This window comes from Erinaceus europaeus, chromosome 2 (assembly GCF_950295315.1).
Source record: "Erinaceus europaeus chromosome 2, mEriEur2.1, whole genome shotgun sequence".
Classification (NCBI taxonomy): domain Eukaryota; kingdom Metazoa; phylum Chordata; class Mammalia; order Eulipotyphla; family Erinaceidae; genus Erinaceus; species Erinaceus europaeus.
In genome coordinates this window covers 97,831,386-97,857,637 of record NC_080163.1, presented here as the reverse complement: position 1 = coordinate 97,857,637, position 26,252 = coordinate 97,831,386, and the positions used below count along the sequence as shown (strand labels likewise).

Sequence of the window (26,252 nt, the reverse complement as noted above, 5' to 3'; positions counted from 1 at the left end):
TTACTAGTATTAAAATGTTTTATTTATAAAGCTTAAAAGAATGTAATTTAAAACTGAATTTCATTTTTTCTTGATTCTTCATCTCATGCTTTTTCTCTCCAGAAAAAATACATGATGCATGATGTCCCATCATTTAAGAGAAAACAAAAAACCAAAAAAAAAAAAACCTCGCTGCATATCCTGTAATACTGAGTACCCACCATCTTGGTCTGAACTTCAGATCTTAAAATATGTTCCAGAATAAAGCACTAAAAAAACTCAACACATTTTTAACAGTGAAGTTTTGACCTGCTTTCAACTACAAAAGGTAAATCAATCCCTTACTTTCTCAGTGTTAACCAAAAATATATTGTCTTTTGACTAAGAATGAAATAGCTGCATGTTTAATTGAATTTTCAATGACCAGTTTTAACTTCTCATTACAACATATTTGTCAGTGCAGATTGCAAGACAGTATGTAGGAAAGCCTCCTGGGGACAATATCCAAGTCCCAGCTGGAATGTTTCCAACAGGACGTAAACCATGGTCCTCAAATCTGTACTTTAAAAAACGTATTACTTAGCACACTGCCAACAAATGTCAACAGAAAACTATAGTGCTGTAATGACTTCACTCTGTGAAAGAAAAGTACTCATATGCAGACTTTTCTGAAAAAAAAAAAAAAAATAGCAGAACGAAGTTAAGCAGTCTAATCATAGCACAAAAAAGTATTTAAGTATGCAATACTGAATAAAAAATTCACATTGCAAATGGAATTCAAATTCTTAATAAAAACATTATGGTATATTAATATTGTATAATGAAATCTTAAAATATACAACATGTACAGAAGTAAAAGTCCTAGAAAAGCATGTGAAGAAAATTCTATAAGTATTTTGGACATCCCAGTAATTCTGCAGTTTCTTCAAACCTGAAATGTAATAGATAAATAATATATGTTAGGTAATAACTGGTAACAAGGTAGAGGACTGTTATAATTATGTTTTTAGCTTAAAATAAATTGCAACTTTTTTTTCTTACAGGTGGAGTTAATAATAATAAATTAATTTTACTATGGCCAGAGGACAGAAAAAGAATCAATTATGAATGTTTATTCTTGGAGAATACATTTTTTCAGTATTCACATTTCAAATAAGTAATTATAGTACTTTGAAATAGTAAACTACATAACAACCTTATAAATTTCATTTGATATTTCCTTCCAACTGCTTTTTGAAAAAAATGTGTAATTTCACATTTTCCCTAGATAAAAGTATCACTTTTAGTATTACTAAAAATACTTAATACCATAATACTTAAAATGTCTCCAAACCATCCACATACATATATTTATAAACATTATGATAAAATCAACTATCAAAAATACTTTTGACTGACAGTAAAAAAAACTATCGCTGCACTATTTAATCTGCAATTAATTCTATTAACAATTTTTAGCATCATTTGGAAACCAAAAAAGTGACTCATCTGAAAAACATCTCAAAAACTGTGAACTGATTATCCACTAAAGTCCTGAAGGAAATCCCATACCTGACTGAGAGACTTTTAAGGTTTGAAACACATATGCACATTCTATCTATACAGTAATCCAATACAATTCCCTACAGAGAAATGAATTTTTGTTGCCCCTTTCTGTTACTTACATTTTTTTCATCCTTTCCATTTTCTGGACTGTTGTTTCCTTTAATTTAAAAAAACAACAAATTTAGCCAATTTCTTAAAGTAAAACATTAAAGATGGGCCATGAGTAGACAAAACAGTCAAAAAACATTGCACTAAATATTATTCACTTATAGTAAAGGATTTTTATGAGAGATTAAGATTTATACAGTTTCACTATTTTTCTCTCATTGGATCTACAGCGAAATCTAATGCTCACTTGTTTTCTTAACCTTAGAAAGAAAATCAATTAAGTAGTTGCCAGTTTCTCTTACCTCTGAAATGTCTTTCAAACCATAGTATGTAATAGCTGAGTTTCTGGAAGTTGAAGATGATGAAACTGTATTATAACCAGAGGACAGAGGAATATTTATTTGCCTCTCCTCTTTGTTGATCTTATCTGTAAAGAAATTAAATTTTAAGGTTATTTATTCCTTTCACAGTGGGAGCAAATATCTAATAATGTACATGTGGAGAGATCTAGATATTAAACTTTACCAATAAAAAATTTTAAAAGGCAGTATTTTTATCATAATCAGCCAAACATGCATGTTAATTATTGAAATATCAGCTTATTACTCAATATACTTTCTTTAAATAGCAGTAACCATTATTAAAATATTAAACTTATTAAAATAATTATTAAATATGGATTATTAAAATACAGATATATATTTAAGTTTTAGAAAGTGTATTCAGAGTTGATGCATATGAGAAATATTATGTTTAAATTTTAAGGTCCACAGGGTTCTTTTCCTAAGCAAACAAGTATATTGGTATTTCCACAAACCTGAAATTATTCATTTAACGAAATGATAGCTACTCTCTACATTACAGAACACTGCAGATAAGATATGCTGCTGCTAAATCAACTCTTAAGAACTGTTACAGTGATTATATATGTGGCTGCAAAAAAAATATTTGATTTACATAAAGACAGTTTTATTATTTATTTATTTATAAAATGGAAACACTGACAAGACCATAGGATAAGATGGGTACAATTCCCACCACCAGATCTCTATATCCCATCCCCTCCCCTGATAGCTTTCCTATATATTTTTTTAATTTAAAAAGGGAGACATTAATAAAACTGTAGGCTAGGAGGGGTACAACTCCACACAATTCCCACCACCAGATCTCCATATCCCATCCCCTCTCCTGATAGCTTTCCCATTCTTTATCCCTCTGGGAGTATGGACCCAAGGTCATCGTGGGTTGCAAAAGGTGGAAGGTCTGGCTTCTGTAATTGCTTCTCTGCTGAACATGGACGTTGACTGGTTGGTCCATACTAACAGTCTGCCTCTCTCTTTCCCTAGTAGGGTGGGTCTCTGGGGAAGCAGTGCTCCAGGACACATTGGGGGGTAGCTTTCCTATTCTTTAACCCTCTGGGAGTATGGACCCAGAAGCATTATGGGGTGCAGAAAGTAGAAAGTCTGGCTTCTGTAACTGTTTCCCTGCTGAACGTGGACGTTGACAGGTGGATCCATACTCCCAGCCAAGACAGTTTTATCCTTAAGCTTTCACAGACAACCTCAACTAAGGAAGAAATACTAGCATGAAAACTACAACAAGGGGCCAGCTGGAGGCACACCTGGTTGAGTGCACATATTAATTATCAGAAGGACCCAGGCTCAAGTCCCCAGTCATCACCTACAGGAGAGAAGCAAAGTAGTGAAGCGAAGTTGTGCTGCAAGTGTCTTCCTTTTTTCTCTGTTTCCCCATTCCCTCACAATTTCTTTCTGTCTCTACAAAAGAAAAGGCTGCCAGAGAAGTCCTAGTGATAACCCTGGTGACAACTTAAAAAAAAGAAAAAAAGGCTAAAACAAGAGACTTTCACTTTCATCTCTCATGGAGTCAGTCTCTTCTGTCTTACTAATGCTACTCATACATATAGAAACTATAAAGTTACACTTAGAAATTTAAGAGACCCACTTTTATTATTCTAGAACACTTAGCAAGTAAAAGAGTAGAACAGCTCCAAAATCTTGCAGTTTTATACATTGGAATTATTCAAGGACTATGTCAGACAAATTATGTAAATTGGCTAATTTAGCAGTCCTCGATTCACTGTATGTTCCTGGAAGCTTGGTAAGTTTCTGACAATAAACTTTGGGAATATCACGATTAACAAATAACCCATAAAAGTATGTTCTCTGAACACTCTATCAGATCACTATTATCAGTAGCCTAAGAACTTACCAGACATGTGATTTTCCATATCACCACTAGACGTACAGTCTTCCTGAATTTCATTAAACTTCATAGATTCATCATTCTCCAATAATGCAGTTTAAAGTTAAAAAAAAAAATTTCATTTTATACCCTTACTATAGCTAAGCATAACATAATAATGACATGATAAACTCTAAAATGTTTTAACTATGATATTTATACTGTAACACATATTCCTATACTATACATAAGAAATTATCTTTCAATGTGAGAGCAAATATTTTAAGATTTATCTAGAAAAATAGATTAAAACTAGAAATGAAGATCATCAGCAAATTAAGAATCACATATCTAAGATTTGATAAGGCAATAATGTATTTTGAAAGTTTCTATGAAACTTTACTTTTATTGAAATAGTTATTTTTTATCTACAATATTATTTATTATTGGACAGAGACAGCGAGAAATTGAGGGGGGAAACAGAGAGGTAGAGAGAGATACCTGCAGCTCTACTTCACCACTCGTGGAGCTCTCTCCCCTGAAGGTGGGGACAAGGGGCTTGAACCTGGGTCCTTAAGCACTGTAAGGTGTGTGCTTAGCCAGGTGCGCCACTACCTGGTCCCAATAAATAGTTTATAACTTAAAATTTTCCTCTCCTGCCAATTTCTCCTTTTCTTCAACTTACAAAAAGAGTTCATTTTTATTATTGAAAGATATAAGTTCAAGCTTTTCATAAATTAAATACTGTTCTACCTCATTTTTTTAAAGTACTTCAAGTATTAGCAGCTCTGAAAAATCCATATACAAGTTTGTCAGATTATCTTACATGATAAAGACAGCAATAGGCAGAATAAGAAAACAAGCTATACATAAACAGGACTTCATTCCAACTAAACACTTGCCACTACTTGGGATTTCTAAAATAATACACATTAAGAATGAATAAAAGAAATACTTTATTGTACCTAAGACTATTTTTACCAGAGCACTGCTTAGCTCTGGCATATGCTAGTGTGGGGAACTGAACCAGGGAATTCAAAGCCTCAAGCATGAGAGTCTCTTTATATAACCGTAATTCTGTTTACCCCTACCTTACCAAAAATATTTTATAAATGTTGACTAATTACCTTTTTGAACAAGAGCAATTCTGTTTCAAGAAGCGTGAGACGACTTAAAAGATTAGTCCAGGATTTTTCATTAATCAATACATTTCCTTTCATTTTTTCTTCTAAAGAATCTAATCTACTCTCTATATAAGTCAATTTCTTGAGCTTCTCTTGGCATTCGATGAGCATAGTCTGTAATGCTGTGATCTCAGGATTAACTTTCATATCCTAAAATGATAAAAATATTCTATAATAATTCACAAACTCAAACTCCTTTATAAATCAATGTATTCCCATTTCCAAAATCACAATAGTTTCAAGTACAAGTACACCATGAGAGTTTTGCGTATTATCTGAACAAGCAGACTGCTTGACACTTAAACTGGCTGAGATCCCTGACCAAATGACTCAATTTGGTGAAAAGGGTGAGCAGACACCTACAAGAATACAAGAAACTATGTCCATGTGCCAGCAACTGTACTGTAAATCATTAACCCCCCTCCATAAAATGATTTGAAAAAAGAGAGAGATTAAGAGTTATGGAGATAGTATAGCAGTAGCACATCAGATGTATATGTCTGAGGTCCTGGAAGTGCCAGGTTCGATGTCCAGTTGTTCTACAATATACCAGAGCTAAATATTGCTCTGGTCTCTCTCATGAAAAGAAATCTTAAAAACAAAATAAACAAGAAAACAAAAAACAGTTTTGCAAATAAGAGATAACAACAGTACCTACTCCATGATTCTTGTGAGGATTAATTTGTCTAGGTTAATATGTATAAAGCTCTTAGAATAATAACAGATCATACAATTGAGAGTAGCACTAACTAGCTTCTTATAACAATACTTTGGTTGTAGAGTCCCAGAAGCCAACCACTAGGTCTTATCTATACTTGTGTTAGCCATAATATCCAACCCAGTAGTTTAAACATAAGCACCAAATAATACTCATTGAATAATATTCACTAAGACTGTCTCCATCTCCCCCCACCCCACACTCCAGTGCTGGGGATAGAACCTTGGGTCTCAAACATAAGAAATATTTCTCAAATTTCTGAAGAACTTCTTGACTCTTAAGTAACAAAGATTATTATGTTATGATTAATAACTTAGAAAAACTCCAAACTAAACATGCAGAATCAGTCATGTACATCAAGATAAGAAATACTGGGATCTGTTCAAAGGAGCTCAAAATTCTTACCTGTTGCTCAAGCATGGTTACAGGAACTTTTACTTCAGGAATTTGTATTTCAGAAGTCTTTAAGTCACACACATCAAATACACTACTAACATCTGTTATTGTACTTAATGTATCTTCAGGAATGTTACAACCATCTTCATTATACAGGTGCCGGATCACCACAGCTTTCTTCTATATAGAGAAAAATGTATTGGGAGTTATTTTAACCACGCATAGTAACTGCAAAAAGGACCGATCTCCTACTTTCCCTTTAAGATTCACAAAAGTTTAAATTACTGCCTATGATTTTGTATGTACATTTGTATTTTCTTGTATATATCAAATACTGCAAAATATTTTTGTATGGTGACAAAACTTTTTTGTTTTGATTTTTTAAAAGGCATTATTACATTTCAGGAAAAAAAATGTTGAGATATCTACCAAATGATGTATGGACTTTGTTTAAAAATGTTTCAGATTTGTTGGAAATATGTCACAAAAAAGTAGTTACAATGGCATGGAACACAACTAGCAAAGAGTTGATAAATTGCAAAAACTGAAACTATACTTTTGAAAATGTTTGAAATGTTCTATAGTAAAAAATTATTTTCCATGGTTTACCACATAAGTCACTTATACATAATCATGAACCAATAGTGTGAGTAGGACTCATTAGCATTCTGATATAATGGGTAAAGAACTTGAATACACATCTTTATTTTATTTTTTTATGGGATACTATTGGTTGCTAAAATTGATGAAGTCATTAGCACTTTTTTTTTTTCTATTAAACAAACCAGAGCACTTCTAAGGATGTGTAATAACAATCAATGGATGAGTTTTGACAGTAGCCATTAGGTTAATCTATGCAGGGCACTTCTGTTTACTTCCTCTTCTACAGATGGCCCATGTAGGCATTAACACAACTTAATACGTACAACACAGAAGTCACAGAAAGCATTCCAGAGAAGGCACAGGGGTAGCAGACAATTTGCTTTAGTACTAACTAAACTTTTACCTGTTAATAAAGGATTGTACTTTCTAACTCCAACTTTTCTTTTTTTTTCAACCAAAGCACTACTCAGCTTTGGCTTAAGGTGGTGCTGGAGATTGAACCTGGGACCTTTGTTGCCACAGGCATTAAAGTCTTTTTGCATAACCATTATGCTATCTTCCCAGCCCTTCCAACTTTTCTAAAACTAATTTTCTTTTAATTTAAAGATATGATGTAACAAAATTGTGGTAATAACAAAGAAAACTCTGTTTGAAGAAAATTAAAACAAGCAGGGGTGGGGGGGTGGAGGTAGATAGCATAATGATAATGCAAAGAGACTATCATGCCTCAGGCATGATAGTCCCAGGTATAGTCCCCAGGTATAGTCCCAGGTATAGTCCCCAGCACCACCATAAGCGAGAGCTGAGCTGTGCTCTGGTGTTTCTCTGTCTTTCTCTCTATGCATCTCTCTCAAAAATAAAATAAATACAATAAAAAAAAAGAAAATTAAAAAAGCTTAATGTCTAGAAATAAGGCATCTTTTATGGCTGGGAAGACTGATTAATTGTGTAAACGCAGATGTAATAAGTGTATAACTGTGTACCTAATCATGTATTAAACACAGTAAAGGTAGAAAAACGATAGTATCAAATACAAATTCTAGGTAGGGAGAGAGCAAGATATAAATAACTTCAGCAATTGAGAAAACAACTAGCACAAAACAAGAGTGCTTGAGTACTACAAGTACCTTTTCAGAAATCTGAGTATGCCTTTTAAAATTATTTCCTGGGGAGTCTGGCGGTAGCACAGCAGGTTAAGTGCACATGGCGCAAAGTGCAAGGACCAGAGTCAAGCCCCCCACCTCCCCACCTGCAGGGGAGTCATTTCACAGGGGGTGGAGCAGGTGCAGGTGTCTATCTTTCTCTCCCCCTCTGTCTTCCCCTCCTCCATTTTTCTCTGTCCTATCCAACACCAACGACATCAGTAACTACAACAATAAAACAAGGGCAACAAAAGGGAATAAATAAAATTTCATTACTTGGAGAAAAATAGTATATGAAATAAAATTTTAATATATAAAAGCAACCAATGTAAGCATATTTATCTTAAAATAAAAAACCCTGTTTTTTTTTAAAAAAAAAGACATGAAAGTCTATGATTTTATAGATTCTGTCTATAAAACTCATTTATTTGGGGGGATAAGTAATCTCAGTCAGAAAGTATTGACGTCTTTTTATCTAATTACACTGTATTCATCTAGTGTTCGATTCTTCAATCTCAGAAAAGTTTGCCCCAGATGAAAGCTAGTTGAAAGTATATTCATGTTAAAAATAATATTTTGGCTTCAATTTCCCTTCAAGGTAGAAAAGCTTATACATTGAATTCATTGAGTCACAGTTGCTTGGAGCAAAGTCAGGGGAGATATCCACAAGAGAAAAAATATTCAAAACACTAACTAAAAGCCAGACTCTAGGTCTGAGAACTATCAATAATCAGATAACTCACAACTATTGATAGAGAAATGTATAATGAACTAAACACCAATGTACTGAATGTAAATGCAGCCACTAAATATAAACATAATGATAAATGAATTGTCATAGCCTACCATTTAAAATATGAAGTCTTTTCCTTTGTCCCCCTTCTTTTTTTTTGCCTCCAGGTTTATCATTGGGGTTCAGTGCCTGCACTATTAATCCACTGATCCTAGAGGCTATTTTTTCCCTTTTGTTGCATATCACTGTTGTTATCATTGTTGTTATTGCTGTCATTATTATTGGATAGGACAAAGGGAAATCAACAAGGGGGTAGGGTAAGTGGGGAGAGAAAGACAAACAACCGCAGACCTGCTTCACTGCTTGTGAATCGACCCCCCTGCAGGTGGGGAGCCAGGGACTGGAACCATGATCTTTATACCAGTCCTAACGCTTTGCCCATGTGCGCTTAACCCGCTGCACTACCGCCTGCCTGAGAATAGACCTGGGACCTTTGGTGCTTCAGGCACTAAAGTATTTTTGCAGTTATTATGTTATCTTCCCTGCCCATAATCCTTACATATTCTTATGTTCTAGGAAGAAGAGAAACTTAAGAATAAATGTTCATAGTTCTAGAGTATCATCTGTCTAAATAATTACTAATGTCTATGGAAATAATAGAGCAATTAAAAATATAAAGAGAATTCTTATTCAAATTTTATATTTCTTCATTTTACCAAAGCTCTACTCAGTTGTGGCTTATGGTGGTGCTCAGAACTGAACTTGGTACTTCAGAGTCTCAGGCATGAAATTCTTTTGCATAACCAGAGTAACATTTCCCTGGCCTTACATCCTCTTCTTAAAACCAAGAATGTTGCCCTAGAAAATCCATGGCATACAAATCTTTATACTCTCAACTCAGATTTGTCTTCCATCATCATATTGAAGTGAGAGTGTTTTTAACACAGGGATATGAGAGATTGTATCCATGTGCCAATAACTGTACCATAATCCATTAACACACCCCCAATAAAATAACATTACACATTCTAACGCCTGACTAGAATGTCTTACTACATGCTAGTAAGAAACATGGACTTTGTACAGTGGATAAATTAACTAATTTATAATTATCATGACACATTTTCTTGGTATTTTCCTACCTTTCCTGAAGTCATAAACCTGCCAGTGATGTCAATGCCAACCGACTCTGTGGATAGTTTATCACTACTTATAGAAGATTCTGACTTATTAGAATTAATTTTCTTTCTTTGCTGTGATGGAGTCTTAAGAAAAAAAAGTAATGTAAACATAATAAATTTTACATGACAGTTGTATATACAAGTTCCATTATTATCATAAAAACTTTCATATATAATATAACTTACAAAATGAGTCTATCAAGACAACATTCTGAAAACTAAGTGAACGTATGAATTATGTTTGAAATTCTAGCTTACAAATAGTAGCTCCCAGTCACAAGTGTATAAAAACCAGTGGTGAGTATTTAAAGCAAACAACAAACATGAAAAAGTTACCCATATCTATTATAAGTAATGCAGTAACTGTGATGTACACTAATTTTTTGACTGGAGTATTAATTCTTCATGTTACCCATATCTATTATAAGAAATGCAGTAACTGTGATGTACACTAATTTTTTGACTGGAGTATTAATTCTTCATATTAAATTGTTGGGGCTAATTAGTATCATTAGCATTCAAATCTATTCATATATTTACCTTCTCAGCATTACTCAACTCCTTGTGTTTTTTCATCACACAATTTAAAATATCACAAATGATTTGGATTTTCCATTCTGCAAATCCACACTGGATAAATTGCTTTTTTGTCAAAATTGGTTTGTAATTAAATTTGTCACGAAGAAGCTATAAACAGGGCAGGTAAACATAAAAAGAAACAATTATTTATTAAAATCTGGAATGGCAATCTGATGAGAGCTAAAACACATCCTTGAGAACTAAAGGAGGGACCAATGATGAACTAGTAGTCAAAAGAGATTATCTGTGGAGATGGTATGAGAGTTATGACTATGTAAAAAAAAAAACCATCTAGGCAGAAAACAGATAGGAAAGGATAAGCACATGACTTTACAAAGAGAAAAAAAAAGAAAGCTCATCATTAAAAAAGTTCAAATATCCAAACAGGCTCTCCTTAGCCCATGATAGGGAAAAAAACAAAACAAAAAAAACAAAGAAACCAACCAACCAAACAAAAAAAACCATACCAGGTGTCAGATAACCATAGTTCCACTTGCTTATTATTTTCCACCCCAAAAAATTTTAGACCATTCAATAAACCACTGAGTCTCAATTTCTCATTTGTGAAACAAGAGAAACAGACTAGTAGTTTTCAAAACCTACTCTGGTATTCTAAGATTTCTCAGAAGTGCCTGTTAGGCTTCCAAGGATACTTTCTGTGATGAGAGACGAAGGACTGAAAATGTAAAGAGAGATTCTCTATATAGAAGCTATATTTAATTGACCCAGTTATCATTATGAAGGAATGAAGGGGCTGGAGATACAGATCACTGGGTAAAATGCAGACTTCGCTATATGTGTGACTTGGGTTTGAGCCCTATACCTTGAGGCAGTAACAAGGCACTGGAGGAAGCTATGATGCTATAGTGTCTCTCTATTCTCTCTCCTACTTTCTCTCTCTGAATGAAGATGTTTACCTGGGGGTAGAGAAGTCATGATAAAAAAAAAAAAAATGGGAGTCAGGCAGTAGCGCAGCGGGTTAAGCGCAGGTGGCGCAAAGCACAAGGACCAGCATAAGGATCCCGGTTCGAACCCCAGCTCCCCACCTGCAGGGGGGTCGTTTCACAGGCGGTGAAGCAGGTCTGCAGGTGTCTATCTTTCTCTCCCCCTCTCTGTCTTCCCCTCCTCTCTCCATTTCTCTCTGTCCTATCCAACAACGACAACAACAATAATAACTACAACAATAAAACAACAAGGGCAACAAAAGGGAATAAATAAATAAAATAAATATTAAAAAAAATTTTAAAAAAAGCACTACAACTGTTTTTTTTTTTTTTCTTTTTTGTAATCACTGGGGTTTCACCACTCTGAGTCAGGTAGTTAGGTTTGTTGCTGTTATTGTTTTTCCCCAGAAAGATGAAGAGTGGCAAAGACAGGGAGTGAAAGATAGCACAACTTCATAGCCTCCATTATGGTGAAGGTATGCTTCAACCCAGGTCCTGTGCATGACAAAGCAAGTGCACTATCCAAGAGAGTTATTTTGGCAGCTCAAGACCAAGTATCTTACAGTATGGTAATATCTATACCTGTATTACATGAGTACTAAATTTAATTTCATTTTTGATTTTGAAAAACTCTACTTAACTCATTAATTTTTCTCAAGTACTATAGTCTTCTCAAACTGTTTAGAAATAAAATAATAAAACCCATTTAACAAGTCAAATCTTCTGTTTAGGTAGACCCGCAATTGATAAAACAGGGATTTTAAAGTTTTTGTTTGTTTTCTTGTCAGTGCCACGGCTTCACCACTCCAGGCTGACTTATTCAGACAGAATGGAAATAGAATGGGAGACACAAGGAGACACAGAGAGACAAAGAGACCATAGTTTCCTCCAGTGCTTTTGGGCTGGGGCTCATGGATCATGTCTACGATGAAACAGACACACTACCCAAGTGAACTATCTTGCTGGCCTAACTAAACTTTTGTAGCATACTGAATTTTACTAACACATGGTCTTAAAAGAATAGATAACTGAAAACAAATGCCACTAGTTGTAGCATTTGTAAGAAAAGTAAGCAAGCCTAAAAACATCTTGAATGCAACAGGAACTGCATGTACAAGATAAAGGCACACGAAAATACTGACAACTCTCTGTACTACACATTTTTAAGAAATTACAAGCAAACACTAAATGAAAAAAAGAAAAGTTCAAATGACTTTAAAACAATTACTGTTTCATAAGAGAAAAATACCTTGTAGACGGTATCTATAAAGCGCAAGTCATTCTTGGCTATGAGCTCTATATTGGATTCCATCAGAAGTTCCGCTATATAAGGTGAATACGAGGTAAGGGAGTAGCTGATGATGGGCAAACATGCTGCTGTATCTCCCTTTATCAAGCTGTTAGGAAAGAAATGTAAAAAGTTTCTAGTGAGTATGAGTTCACAAAACTGGATAATCAGGGGAACAGAAGAAATGTCCTCAGTCATTTGTAAGTTCACACTGTAGCCATAGTAATCATTTGACCCTTTATAACTACAAGTTTGATTAGATTTCATCCCTATTCTAACCTAGCCAAATAAGTATGAAATAGTACTAACAATCTATTTGTCACAGTACTTATCAATTTTCCAAATCAAACTTTACTCAATCTAGTTCCTTGCCCTCTACTAGTAAAAGGAATGTGCCACCTTACAGGATTCAAATACATAGTTATAAACACATTTGCTAAATCCCTGCACTTTTTTTCTTTAACTATAAACCTAAAAAGGGAAAATATTTATGACTGTAAGTTTACAGATGAGAAAAACAAGGCAGAAAAACAGACATCTACTGAGACATGATTTGGTAGGACAGAGAGAAATTTAGAAAGTGGGGCACAGGGAGAGAGGGAGAGAAAGAAAGAAAGAAAGAAAGAAAGAAAGAAAGAAAGAAAGAAAGAAAGAAAGAAAGAAAGAGAGAGAGAGGGAAAGAAAGAAAGAAAGAAAGAAAGAAAGAAAGAAAGAAAGAAAGAAAGAAAGAAAGAGGGAGTGACTTGTAGCCCTGCTTTACCATTCATGAATCTTCCCTCTGCAGGTAGGGACTGGAGACTTGAGCCTGGGTCCTTGCATATTATGTGTGAGCTCAACCAGCTGAACCATCACCCAGCCCAAATAGCGAATTTTATATAAAAAGCCTGTTACTTCAAGATTCAGCTTAGTAGTCAGTTTAACTAAGTTTCACTCTACTACTTGAACATAAGTTGTATTTGAACTTGTATTTCAAAGATCATTTATTAAATAAAGATCTAGTTATCTCCTAACATGTACCAGGCACAACTCTAGCTATGGGTGTACTCAAATTAAAAGAGACCTAGATAAAATTTCTTTTTTTTTTTTTTATTTCTTTATTGGGAAATTAATGTTTTACATTCAACAGTAAATACAATAGTTTGTACATGCATATGAAACCTAGATAAAATTTCTAACTAGTGGTCCAGGAGGTGGCGCAGTGACAAAGCTTTGAACTCTCAAGCACGAGGTTCGGAGTTCGATCCCTGCGGCAAATGTGCCGGGGTGATGTCTGGTTCTTTCTCTCTCCTCCTATCTTTCTCATAAATAAGTAAAATCTTAAAAAATAATAATAATAAATAAAATTTCTATCTGTATTTAGATAGAAATACATGCTTTCTCCATGTCAAATATTATCTCAAACTATTACCAAAAATAATACAAATAAATTGATACTTCAGCTTACCCTACACAATCCACCTCTTTAGGATAATTCAGCAAGCGAAGCACTTGTTCTAGGTTCCGTAAGCTTCTTTTTAAGTCACCTGTTGCCATTATTTAACATTACAGTCAGTTCCAGCTGTTGAAATAATCAAATTTTTTTTACCTAGAAAAACAAAGAAGAAAAAAAAAGCCTGGTTATGTCTGTATATTTTTAAAGTTTCTCTCATATACATTACTACAACTTTTATAGGTACTACTCATTTATTTTTCTATGTGGTTGCCTGACTTTTTCTTCCCCTACATTATAAACAGGACATAATGTATTATTGGCTGAACTAGTAATCATAATACAACTTTTTTAGAGCACCAATTCTATTTATCTCAACTATCTTCCCCAGTATTTTTTCTTTACCATTTGTAAAGACTTAACTCTCTGAAATTGTTTCTCTCAATAATTACTTTGGTTACATGTTGGGGTTTTAATAAAATCATTAAAAAAGAAACAATAAAATTTATCACAGATGTAGTCATTATTCCCAGGATTCTGACCTTACAGCATTGTCAATCAGGCCGTTTTGGTTAATATAAAAAAATATTTTTCAAAAAAACTTCAGGGTTCAGCTCATTAAATATGGTAAATTAAAGTAACTAACTTTTTTGATAGGACAGAAATTGGATAAAGAGGGGGAGACAGAGAAACACCTACAACAATGAATCACTAATCATGAAGTTTCCACCTTGCAGATGGGGACTGAGAGCTTAAGCCAGGGTCCTTGTGCACGCATCTGGGTATACCACTGCTTAGTTCTTCATTATTTACTTTTCTTGGTTCTTCATTTCATTAAAATGAAAGCAAATTATTAAAAACCTTCCAAACCCACTAAGGCAAAGAAAACTTTATTATAAAGGATTCCAGGTGCAAGATGTAGAATCAATATAAAATTATAATATGGAAGACAGATATATGGATGGTAATCAAACTAACACAAGGACAGACAACTCACACACCTACTTAGGAGGTAACCAAACACAATGAAATAGGCTCAGAAATAAGGCACCCCTGATACTGCTGAAAAGCTAAGTCTAGGGGAGTTGAAATTAGAATGATTAAAGTCTACATATAGAGCTGCTAAATCCAAGATTTCTACTTTCTCTACCTTTCCAATCCCAATACACATAACTGAATAAGAAAAACTAACAGTCAGCTTCATTGGGTTTAGCAATGGGTTTTATATCATATCAGAGCACAAGCTAGGAAACAGAAAATTGATGGGTTAGATTTCACTAAAAATTTATATTCTAAAAAGACACTGTTACAATAGATAAGCCAGAGAGAGAGAATATTTACAAAACACACATTGGATAAAAGACTTGATCCCTAATCTGCCAATGTTCATGTCCAGCAGAGAAATAACTGCAGTAGCCAGACCTCCCACTTTCTGTACCCCATAAAGAATTTTACTCCATACTTCCAGAGGGATAAAGAATAGGAGAGCTTCCAATGGAGGGGATGAGACATGGAACTCTGACTGTAGGAACTGTATGGAATTGTACCCCTTTATTTTACAAACTTGTTAATCATTATTAAGTCACTAATATTTTTTTAAAAAAATTAGAAAGAAAAATAAAAGACTCAATCCCAAATTATACAAAGAATTTTTAAATTTAAAAGTCAGAATATGACCCAATTAGAACTACACTAAATATCTCACCAAAAGGTTTACACTTGTCAAATAAGCATCTAGTAAAAAATTTTCAACACCATGTCATTAAGTAATTGCAAATAACAATAATAATAATAATAATAATAATAATAATAATAATAAACGACACACACAGAGAAAGAAATACCACTACATACCTATTATAGTGGCTAAAATAAAAAACCCAATGCTATTATATGCATACGAGGATATGGAAGAATGGTGACAGGAATGCAAATGGTGTAGTCATTTTGGAAGACTGGAAGATTCTTCTTTTTAAATATTTTATAAAGTTGTATGTATTTATTTATTTAATAAAGACAGTGAGAGAGAACCAGAACATCACTCTACTACATGTGATGCTAGGAATCAAATTCATGACCTCACACCTGAGAGTTCAATTGAGAGTTCAACACTTTTATCCACTGTGCCACCAGTATCAGAGATCAAACTAAAGGGATCTCATCTATGTGAAATATATACTCTACCACTGAGAATATCTAGCCACCTTGGCAAGTCCTTACAAAGATGAACATTTTATGATGCAATCACCAATCACTTATTGGTCTTTTTATTTTATCCACTTACTCCTGGTCAGCTTTTTCACATAGAAAAGACAGACAGAGATGCACAGACAGAGAGGAAGAAGAAATGACACCAAAGCACTGAAGCTTCTGCAGTGTGGTTGGGGTTGGGCTTGAATCTAATGTATTAAAAAAATAACAGACGGTAGCTATATAGAATGTGAGATTTATTGCAAAGTTGGTGCTGAGTAGTTATAGAGAAAGAATGTTCTTCTAACTCCATCAGGCTCTGGAGAGAGATGAGGAAAAAAAGCAAGACCATTCTGAAGTAATAATAGTTGTAGGTGTGACTTGGGAGGGCAGAGAGTGCAGAACCATAGGGAAAAATATATCAATATAGTCAGTTATAGAAATAATAATCAATCCATATTTGTAACCTTGGGAAAACTATTGTAGCTTCTAATAGATGGAATGGGGATACAGAACTCTGGTGGTGAGAATAATGCAGAATTATACCCCTTACCTTATAATTTTGTACATCAATTATTAAGTCACTAATAAAAGTTTAAAAAAGGGAGGGAAAGGATGTTCTTTTTCAATAAATAGTATTGTCTACGGTCACCCCACCCTGAACACAACTGATCTCATCTGATCAATAAATACTACTATGCCAACTGGATATCCAGGTAGAATAAATAAATCTTGACCTTACAGTTTTTCACTTCATTTGTCTGTCTTTATATATATGAATAAAGTAGCCCAGATGCTGGTCTGCCAAACAATATTCAAGACTTAAACGGTTCCGAATTATAAATCCCGTCAACTAGACGGACAAAGCTCTATAAAGTACATAAAAAGCACTTTTTTTAAAAAAGATTTATTTATTTATTAATGAGAAACATAGAAAGAGAGAGAAAGAATCAGGCATCACCCTGGTACATGTGCTACCGGGGATCATGCTTGAGAAAAAGCACTACTTTTAACTGTCCATGAAAACCTCAGAGAAGGAAGATAATATAAAATACCTTGAATAATGTACTCTCTGGGAATAAGGCTCCTGTAAAATGAAGTCACTGAAAAAAAAAAAAAAAAGCAAAGCAATTTAAAGATCATGTGAAGAAGTTAGCATCATCTTTTCCCACTAGTCAAAATGCAGCTGTTTCTCAGGACACAAATCCTCTACTACAGCTTCTCTGTATCTATGCTTAACTGATGGCCAACACTTTGCAAAATCCTAAATTTATTAAGCTTACTTTTTAAAAAATTTTATTTATTTACTACTGGATAGAGACAGAGAAACTGAGAAGTGTGCCACTGCCAGGTCCCTTAAACTTTCTATTTTAAGCCCCTAATCATCCAATTCTGTACTCTTTCACCTTTTTAGGAGTATAGTAACTGCCTAATGTAAGCCTTATCTCCATTATCAACATAATAAAAACATTTATTGGATATACTTGCATACACTGCATATAGGTTTAAAAGCAACTGCTGTATCATTTCATTTTAACATTATACCAGATTCACATGGATGCATTTAAAATCAACTTATGCATACCCTTTCTCCTGAATTAAGCCCCCAACACATCCCTATCACCATCTTTCCCTTTCCCTCTTGTTGGGCATTACGCAAGCTCACCCCGCCCCCTCCATTCCTTGATGTTGTGGTCTATTTACATAATCATTGTTCTGTCTGAGAACCGCCCTGCCTGCAGGGCACTGGTTTAATCCCCACTAGTTACATGGAAGTTTGCTATCTTCCCACTCTTTTCCTTCTCTCCACCCACTCTCCTACCCATTTCCCCCCCACACACACACACCTGCCACTTCTGTCTCAGAAGATATAAAGGGCAGGTTTTTCTGATCAATAAAGCATTGCACTGCGTTCCCGTTCAGCCAAGAGAGTTCCCGGTTCCTCTCCAGCATCGCTGAGTAAGCAGCAGCTTAGGTTGGCTCCGGTGGAATTCTCTCCAACCCAGAGAGCATGTGCCAGGGAAGAAACACCCTCGGGCTAGCCGGGCACCTCTGGTTAACAATTAATGGATCTTATAGTCCAAGAGTTTGTGCTGTCCTCTTCAGTTTTCTCTATATTGTGCATGTGAGTGAAATCAGGTGGTGTTTGTCTTTGGCTTATCTTACTTAGTTTAATATGTTCTATATTCATCCATGCTGCTGCAAATGCAAATACTTCATCTTCATTGTTGAGTAGTATCCCTCTTGGGTTTCAGTTGATATTGTCAACTACTTACACATTACTTTTTTTTTTGTCTTGTTTTTTTGTTGTTGTTTTGTTTTGTGTTTTGTTGTTACCACACCACTGCTCAGCTCCGGCTTTATGATGATATGGGGGACTAAAGCTGGGATCTTGGAGCCTCAGGCATTAGAGTCTACTTGCATAACCATTATGCAATCTCCCCCACCAAAAGCACATATTACTTTTCCGAGCAGTATCCCATCTTGAGTTTTGGTAAGGATTGACAACTATTAGCTGAAACTGCACAGCACTTTTTTTCAGTAAAGGAAATTTTAGAAGTTTACCAAATGGGACATAACTTGAAAAAGAAGTGATGCTAAATTCAGATTACACAAAATTCTGGCCAGACCCCATTAGCTTGGTCCTTAGGGAGTCCAGGGATTCCCACACAGACACGATGGGCCTAGACCTCAAATAGATCCCACTCTCTGTTGTCACTGGTCATCTCCAACAGGAACAACATAATGGACCCTTTTGTGGGCCCCCATAGGACCTTGCCCTCAATGTGGATCAACAACAGTAGAAAATATTCCATCCTCCAAAAGGAGGCTGAACAATATACTCTAAGTTTCACCTGAAGAAGATGGGTTCTGAAAGTGGGGCAGCTTGGAATGTTTCTACTCATGACCACAGAATGTGAGCTCAGATTTACAGGGATGCAGAGGTCACATAGGCCCCTCAGCTTAATATGGGCCCAAGATCAGATCAAATCGATGTGGAGTCTACAGTCAACAATATGTATACACCATTCCCATATTTGGGAGCTACTCTCTTCCCTGATCTAGCTTTCTGTTCCTTTTTCATCCATGACATCATCTCCCCAGACAGTAACTTGGGTCCACCAGCATATCAGATGTCAGATTCAGGCAAATACAAAAAATGTCATGGGCCCTTTGAAATATACCTAAAATAGACCTCCTAGCTATTTCCAAAACAGAAATACTAAATCCCAAATATTCATCTGCAATACTACAGCCTTTAGGTTCATGATTAATCAACAATTTGTTTGGCTTTATATATTAACTCTTCTTTCAGCCACCAGGTTCCAGATACTAACTACTGTGATGCCAACCGGACTTCCCTGGGCAGATGACCCCACCAATGTGTCCTGGAGCCCCACTTCCCCAGAAAAGGAAAGAGACACAGGGTGGGAGTATGGATCCACCTGTCAACACCTATGTTCAGCGGGGAAGCAATTCCAAAGCCAGACCTTCCACCTTCTGCATCCCACAATGATCTTGGGTCCATACTCCCAGAGGGATAAAGAATAGGAAAGCTATCAGGGGAGGAGATGGGATATGGAGTTCTGGTGGTGGGAATTGTGTGAAGTTGTCCCCCTCTTATCCTATGGTTTTGTCAGTTTCCATTTTATAAATAAAAATAAAAATAAATTCTGGCCAGAAAAGGAAGCTTTTCTTAAAACATCTTTTTCGATGACTGAGGGGTAGAGAGATGTGGCAGTGGTCAGTGTTAATTTCCCAAGATCAGTGTTAACTTTCCTGGACAAACTGAAGACAGGACTGATCTGGCTATGACAGCAGAAACTTTGTTCTTGGGTGGTGACATGAACCACTATAGTAGGTCTGACTGAGCTTGTTTAAAGTTCCAGGTCTATCTATTTTAGCAGATTTATAATTGCTTCCCTTCCCATAGATTTTCTTTAATCCTTCCAAATTCTGTATTTATAGAAAATGTAATTTATTTTATTTAACAGTTCCTGGTATCTTTCCATCTCTCTCTTAAATCTTCAAATATTTCAAAGTCTCATATCTCATCTCTACCTCTGGCAATGAGACTTCTGATAACAAAGTATGTCCCTGGAACACATCCTCTTCAGTACCAGTAGGATAATTATTTTGAAGAGTAAGATATAAGCAGAGCTTGAAATCTGTATGTGAAGGAGATAAAGAATAAAACAGGATAGAAAAATAAAAGGATAAAAAGTATATTACAAGACAAAAAAACATTATAGCTACTGCTTACACCTTGATGAGCAAGTTATTTCTTCTACCCTGTACTATTCTTAGATACACTTTTAGAGATGAACAATAACTTACTTTAAAAAAATTAATTTATCTATTTTTTAATACTTATTCATCCCCTTTTGTTGCCCTTGTTTTATTGTTGCAGTTATTATTGTTGTTGTTATTGATGTCATTGTTGTTGGATAGGACAGTGAAAAATCGAGAGAGGAGGGGAAGACAGAGAGTGGGAGATAAAGATAGACACCTGCAGACCTGCTTCACCGCCTGTGAAACGACTCCCCTGCAAGTGGGGAGCCGGGCCTTGAACCGGGATCCTTAAGCCATCCTTGCGCTTTGTGCACTTAACCCGCTGTGCTACCGCCCATCTCCCAATAACTTACTTTTAAAAACACTATTATTTTTACTTTATAAACCCTATCAAAGGAAATTAAAAGGAGGTATACTTACTTTGCAAATTGGCTCAACCATCAAAATGGTCTCATTTTTGTTTCCTAGTGCCCTCCAGAAAGCTCTCTCTGAAAGTCAGTTCTGCCCAACTAAATTTATTATATGAATTTCATGGAAATTGCATGCCATAGCAACTTATGATTTTCCATCTCATTGCTACTAGATGTCTGTCATTAAATGATTCTTATTAATGGACTTAAGAGTAATTTTTGTCCAGAATAAAGCAATTACAATGCAACGATTTCTGTGGTCGGTCGTCGGCATAACTCAGAATACTGGTTAATATGTCAGTACCATGTATCCAAAATAGGAAACAGAGTTATATAATATTAAATATGTTAATTTTTCCGCGAACGTTATTGTGGAAATACACTGTTAAGAGATAAGGAGAAAGGACTGGTAAAAAGAAAACACTGAGAAAAGTATGTACGGAGTGGGGGTGTATAAGGAAAAATATAGCTTTCGGTGAGCCTGCTGGGTTCACAAATATGATTGCAAAGAGATTTATGGACAACTTGGGGGGGGGGGACAGTCCACTACAAACATATTTGCAGAATTAAATGTTCAAGACTGACTTCCTTAGTGAAGAAAAAAAATCTGTAGTCCTCTAGGAAGGTAAAGATACAAGTGCAAACAGGAGAGAAATGCAAACAAGAGAGACATAAACTACTTCCATCTCGAAAAATGCAAACAAGAGAGACATAAACTACTTCCATCTCTTCCCTGGAGTCAGTATTTCAGAGGAGCGGGACCAGATCGGATGATCTAATATGTGGAAATGGGTAGAAACCAAATGTAGGACCTAACAGGAGGAAATCAGTGGGTGATCAAATAGAAGGGAATCAGATCCCAGAAGGATCAGTCTGTCTGTAACAGTCCTGATTCTAAACCAGACAGGACCAGCCCGACCTAACTGGTTATCAAAAGACAATAGGAAACCACCACCACCACCTCCTTCTCCTCCTCCTCCTCCTCCACCAAGAACATTCTGGACTCCAAGGGCTGACACGGCCGAGACCGAAGGCAGTGGGGAGACTCTACCTGAATCCAGCCGGCGGTGCCGCTCCGCCTGCTTCCCCGAGCTCACCCCGCCGCAGAGCAGCAACGCAGCAAAGCAACGGGCGCCGAAAGTCGCCAGGCCAGCAGGATCAGAAATGGAGACAACATACGCTCACAGCGAGGGTCCCCAAGGCCCAGCTTCCAGCACCGACTTCCTGGGACAAGGCGCCAGCGCACAGCCGCGGGCACCTGCGACCCCGTCTCGCGCCGACCGTTTGTATTTGTATCCGTGGGTCTCTGAGACCGCCACGCACCGCGGCAGGACCTTCAAAGCTACCGACTCCACAACAGGCCAAGATTTTTAGCAGCAGATTCCACACAATGATAGGGCCAGACACTCAGGAAGGTTAATTCTGGTGAGAGCCTTCTCAATAGTCAGACTATTTTTAAGTTACAATTTAGAATTCTTTCAAGTCTGAAGGCTTTGAGAGGTTCGGGCTGCTAAGTGAGCCATATGAGAATTGTAGCGAATTGTAAACAGAAGAGATGATGATACTTGTTCTTAGAGGCTCCGAACTCAACGTCACTTCCGGCAACAATAGGAAAGGTCAAAACTCCGAGAGTCGCAGCTCTAGCTGCTGCTGCAGGTTGAAGTGCGAAGAATTCGGAGGCATCTAGCAGCTGCGTCTGCTATTCTCATCTCCGTCATTTCTGCTGGCGTGTACAAGTAAACCTTAAACCAACTTCTCCATGGCCTGGGCTGCAGTTCCCGGCTAAGCCATTTTCTTATTTGGCGAAAAGCCCCCGCCCAGAGGCCGATTCGTCGCGGCGGCGGTGGGGATCGAAGGTCGCTCAGGTACAAACTGCAGCTCAGATATTTTAGATCTTTGTCTCTTTTACACCTGCGCTTTCGTTCTCGGTGATGAAGACGACCGGTGCTTGTCAGTTAGCAGAAACTTGCCAACCAGCAACACTTTAGGGCCAATGACAACGCAGTTCATCTTGAGTGACAGTGGTGATGTCGTATGAACAGGGCGAATCGGTGTCAGCAGGCGGGAGCAGGTGTGTCCTTTTATTTCTAGGCCATTGAGGGAAAGGTCAACTTTGGGACACCCCCACCCCCACCCCCTCCGTAGAGACCCGACTTCATTCTGAAGTGAAACCAAGGAACATGATAGATTAGTCTCTTTGGGCCGAATGTTTCTTTTCAAGGAGAGTGTGATTTTGGTACTTGACATACAGTAATCCGAAGGCAAACATATAGCTAAGGTAGTCACTACTCAGTGCCAGTTACTTCAGCCATCAAACTTTTCTACAGTGTAGCAGATTCTTGATTTCTTGTCCGGCGCTCGTTTACATTTTTTAAAAATATTTATTTTTCCTTTTGTTTTTCTTATTGTTGATGTAATGACTATTGTTTTGTTGATGTTGTCGTTGTTGGATAGGACAGAGAGAAATGGAGAGAGGAGGGGAAGACAGAGAGGGGGAGAGAAAGATAGACTCCTGCAGACCTGCTTCACCACCTGTGAAGCCACTCCCCTGCAGATGGGGAGCCGGGCTCGAACCGGGTTAGGCCCTGTGCTTTGTGCCACGTGCACTTAACCCGCTGCGCTACCGCCGGACTCCCAGCTCGTTTACATTTTTAGCTAGAGGCAATGCTATAAGTGAATCTCAGTCTTCCATCTTTTAGGTTTAGTAACTGATTTTAGATCCTGTGGTTAGTACATTGATAATTGAATCTATTTATTGTAAGAAGTGAATTCACCTTACTTTTCAGAATCTTAGATGTTTTCAAATCAGTATGTGATAAGCCTTTCTTATGTCAAGCTGAAGTTAGTGAAGCTATTACAAGCTTTCCATTTCAGTTTTCCTTCCTCCCCTTTTTTTTTGAGCCAGATTTTTAAAAGATTTTATTTATTTATTTATGAGAAAGTAGGAAGAGAGAGAGAAAGAACTAGACATCACTCTGGTACATGTGCTGCTGAGGATTGAACTCAGGACCTCACTCTTGAGAGTCCAACACTTTATTTACTGCACCACCTCCCAGACCATGAGACAGATTTTTTGTTTTTAAAACAGTGGCTTATAAGACCTAGTATAAATGACTGTCCCAGAATTTAGCTGTTTTTCAGATTTTTTAAGAAACTCCCCAACTTTGTTAAGACAACCTGACAAATTTTTTAGGTGTACACTATTCTAACAACATAGCAACTTAAAACAGCAAACACTTCTTTCAGTTTCTGTGTCTCAGAAATTTGGGTGTATCTTAGTGTGCATCTGATTTCAAGGTTTTTCATGAGTTTGTTATCAAACTGAAGTTGGAGGCTGAATTCATCAGAATATTTGGTGGAAGAAAGTGAAAATTTACTTCCAAGTGTGATTACAAAGTTGCTGGCAAGCCTAGGTTTTCCAACACATGCACATTTTCAAAGAGCAGCCTCAGTGAGCAATCCAATAGAAAGCATCCAATCCTAAATATGCTGTTGTGTAGCCTAATCTCAGAAATGAAAACCTAGCATTACTGTCATCCTACATATTTGTTCAAAGTGAGCCTAACCTATGCACTGTGGGGGAAGAAATTACACAGAGTTTGAATCCCAGGACATAGAATTTGGGGAGGTTATCTAGAGACTGCTTACTACAGATTACTGTGATTAGTAACTCTTGAGCATTGATACATACATAAAGATAACAAAACAGTGTGTCCAAGAGAAATACAGACAAGAGAAAACGCCTGACTCTAGACAAATGCACTTGTGCAAGCATTCTCTTAGAAATTATTTTTGTCATTTCTTTTGTTCTACTTACTATCTTCAAAAAGACCTACTTCTTATTCTTTTAAAATTTAGTCTATGAGATGAGCAAAATATCTGTTTTAGGACTTTCATGAAGAGAACATACCACAATTGGAGCTGTTGTATTCCTTGGTTGACATTGGAGAAAATATAGATTTATTATTAATTTTTATCTTTATTTATCTATTGAATAAAGGCAGCCACAAATCAAAAAGGAAAGGGCAGAGAGAGAGAAGGAGAGACACCTGCAACATTGCTTCACCACCAGCAAAGCTTCTTCCCCCCAAGTCCTTGCACATTGTAACATGTGCACTTAACCAGGTGCACCACCACCCGGCCCCAATATAGATTATTAAGACAGAAAGAAGTTAAGAAAAGCCAGGGATACATTTTTTAATGTAGAAAGAAGGCATCCAGCTGCAGCTTTATTTTACTTTTTTTTTTTTTTTGCCTTCAGGGTTATCTTCTGCTCCTAGAGGCTATTTTTTTCCCTTTTGTTGCTCTAGTTTATCGTTATTATTATTTTGTTATTGTTGTCATTGTTGTCGGATAGGACAGTGTCATACTCTTAGATGGGAAGGGCTCTTCCCGGGCAAAAACTTTAGGGCTTACCTGCTTTGTTGTGTACCAGATGCAGGGGGGTAGGGGGGGTGGGGGCAGAAGGAATGTCCCAGGGCAGTAGGAGTGAGCCCCCGGGATCTTTCCCTTTGTAGCAAGAGGCGCCACCAGAGATCACCAGGGGAATGTGTGGTGCACAAAATCCGTTTATTGAACAGCAAAGCAGGGTTTACAAGGGGTCTCAGGAGGAAGTGACATGTGTATACCATATATTGTAGGGAGGCAAAGGGTCTGGGGGAGGGTCAGGACTTTTCCAGTAATTGTTGAGCTAGAGGTTTAATTAGTTAAAGGGACGAGAAAGCAAGGTTATCAGTAACCAGCAGCCAGAGGGGGTTCCTGAGGGCAGAGAGAAGATATATCAGATATGATCAAAGGAATGGAATGGGTGGGGAGGTCAGGAGGGGACTTTCAGGCAAAACAGTGATTATGTGGATAATAAGGGAGTGGGCTATTGTGAGGCAGGGAGGCTGATAGAGGGAACTTTTCCCTGGTGGTCGTTTTCTTCCATACTCCATCTCAAGTAGAGAGAGACTGAAAGAAAAGTCGTGTCATCCAGGATCCCGCTTATAAATAGGAGGTCCCACACCATGCTCAACCATATCCTCACAATTTCCCTACAGGACAGAGAGAGATCAAGAGAGGAGGGAAGATAGAGAGGGGGAGAGAAAAAAAAAAAAAAAGAAACCTGCAGACCTGCTTCACCACTTATGAAGCAACTCCCCTGCAGGTGGGGAACTGGGGGCTCAAATCAGGATCCTTATGAGGGTCTTTGTGCTTCACACCTTGTGTGTGCGCTTAACCCTCTGTGCTATCGCCCAGCTCCTCAGTTGCAGCATTTATGCTGGTCTGAGATCAATTAGAAAAGAAAAGTGTGTTTCAGAAGAGAAGTATGTCTTGGTCTGTCTG

The 26,252-nt window shown here is 36.8% G+C and overlaps 2 protein-coding genes across 5 annotated transcripts in view; one reads left to right on the top strand and one right to left on the bottom strand.

Annotated features, from left to right (window-relative positions):
* CEP44 (centrosomal protein 44) lies at positions 1–22,261 on the bottom strand. The gene is made up of 12 exons (XM_007523012.3): positions 21,976–22,261; positions 17,277–17,324; positions 14,047–14,187; positions 12,564–12,711; positions 10,332–10,478; positions 9,753–9,875; positions 6,142–6,312; positions 4,962–5,168; positions 3,862–3,937; positions 1,935–2,059; positions 1,644–1,681; positions 1–910 (listed from the first exon to the last, which is right to left on the bottom strand). The coding sequence occupies exons 3-12, from the start codon at positions 14,133–14,135 to the stop codon at positions 865–867; spliced, it is 1,170 nt and encodes a 389-aa protein (XP_007523074.1). The 5' UTR covers positions 14,136–14,187; positions 17,277–17,324; positions 21,976–22,261; the 3' UTR covers positions 1–864.
* Positions 22,262–22,534: 273 nt separating this feature from the next.
* Positions 22,535–26,252, top strand: part of FBXO8 (F-box protein 8) — a 56,312-nt gene continuing 52,594 nt past the window's right edge. For 2 of the 4 annotated variants that reach the window (XM_060184490.1, XM_060184481.1), the window contains exon 1: positions 22,797–22,995. In XM_060184490.1, the coding sequence (XP_060040473.1) occupies positions 22,959–22,995 (37 nt within the window). In that variant the 5' untranslated portion in view covers positions 22,797–22,958. The other 2 variants (XM_060184485.1, XM_007523004.2) reach the window with 2 other exon arrangements.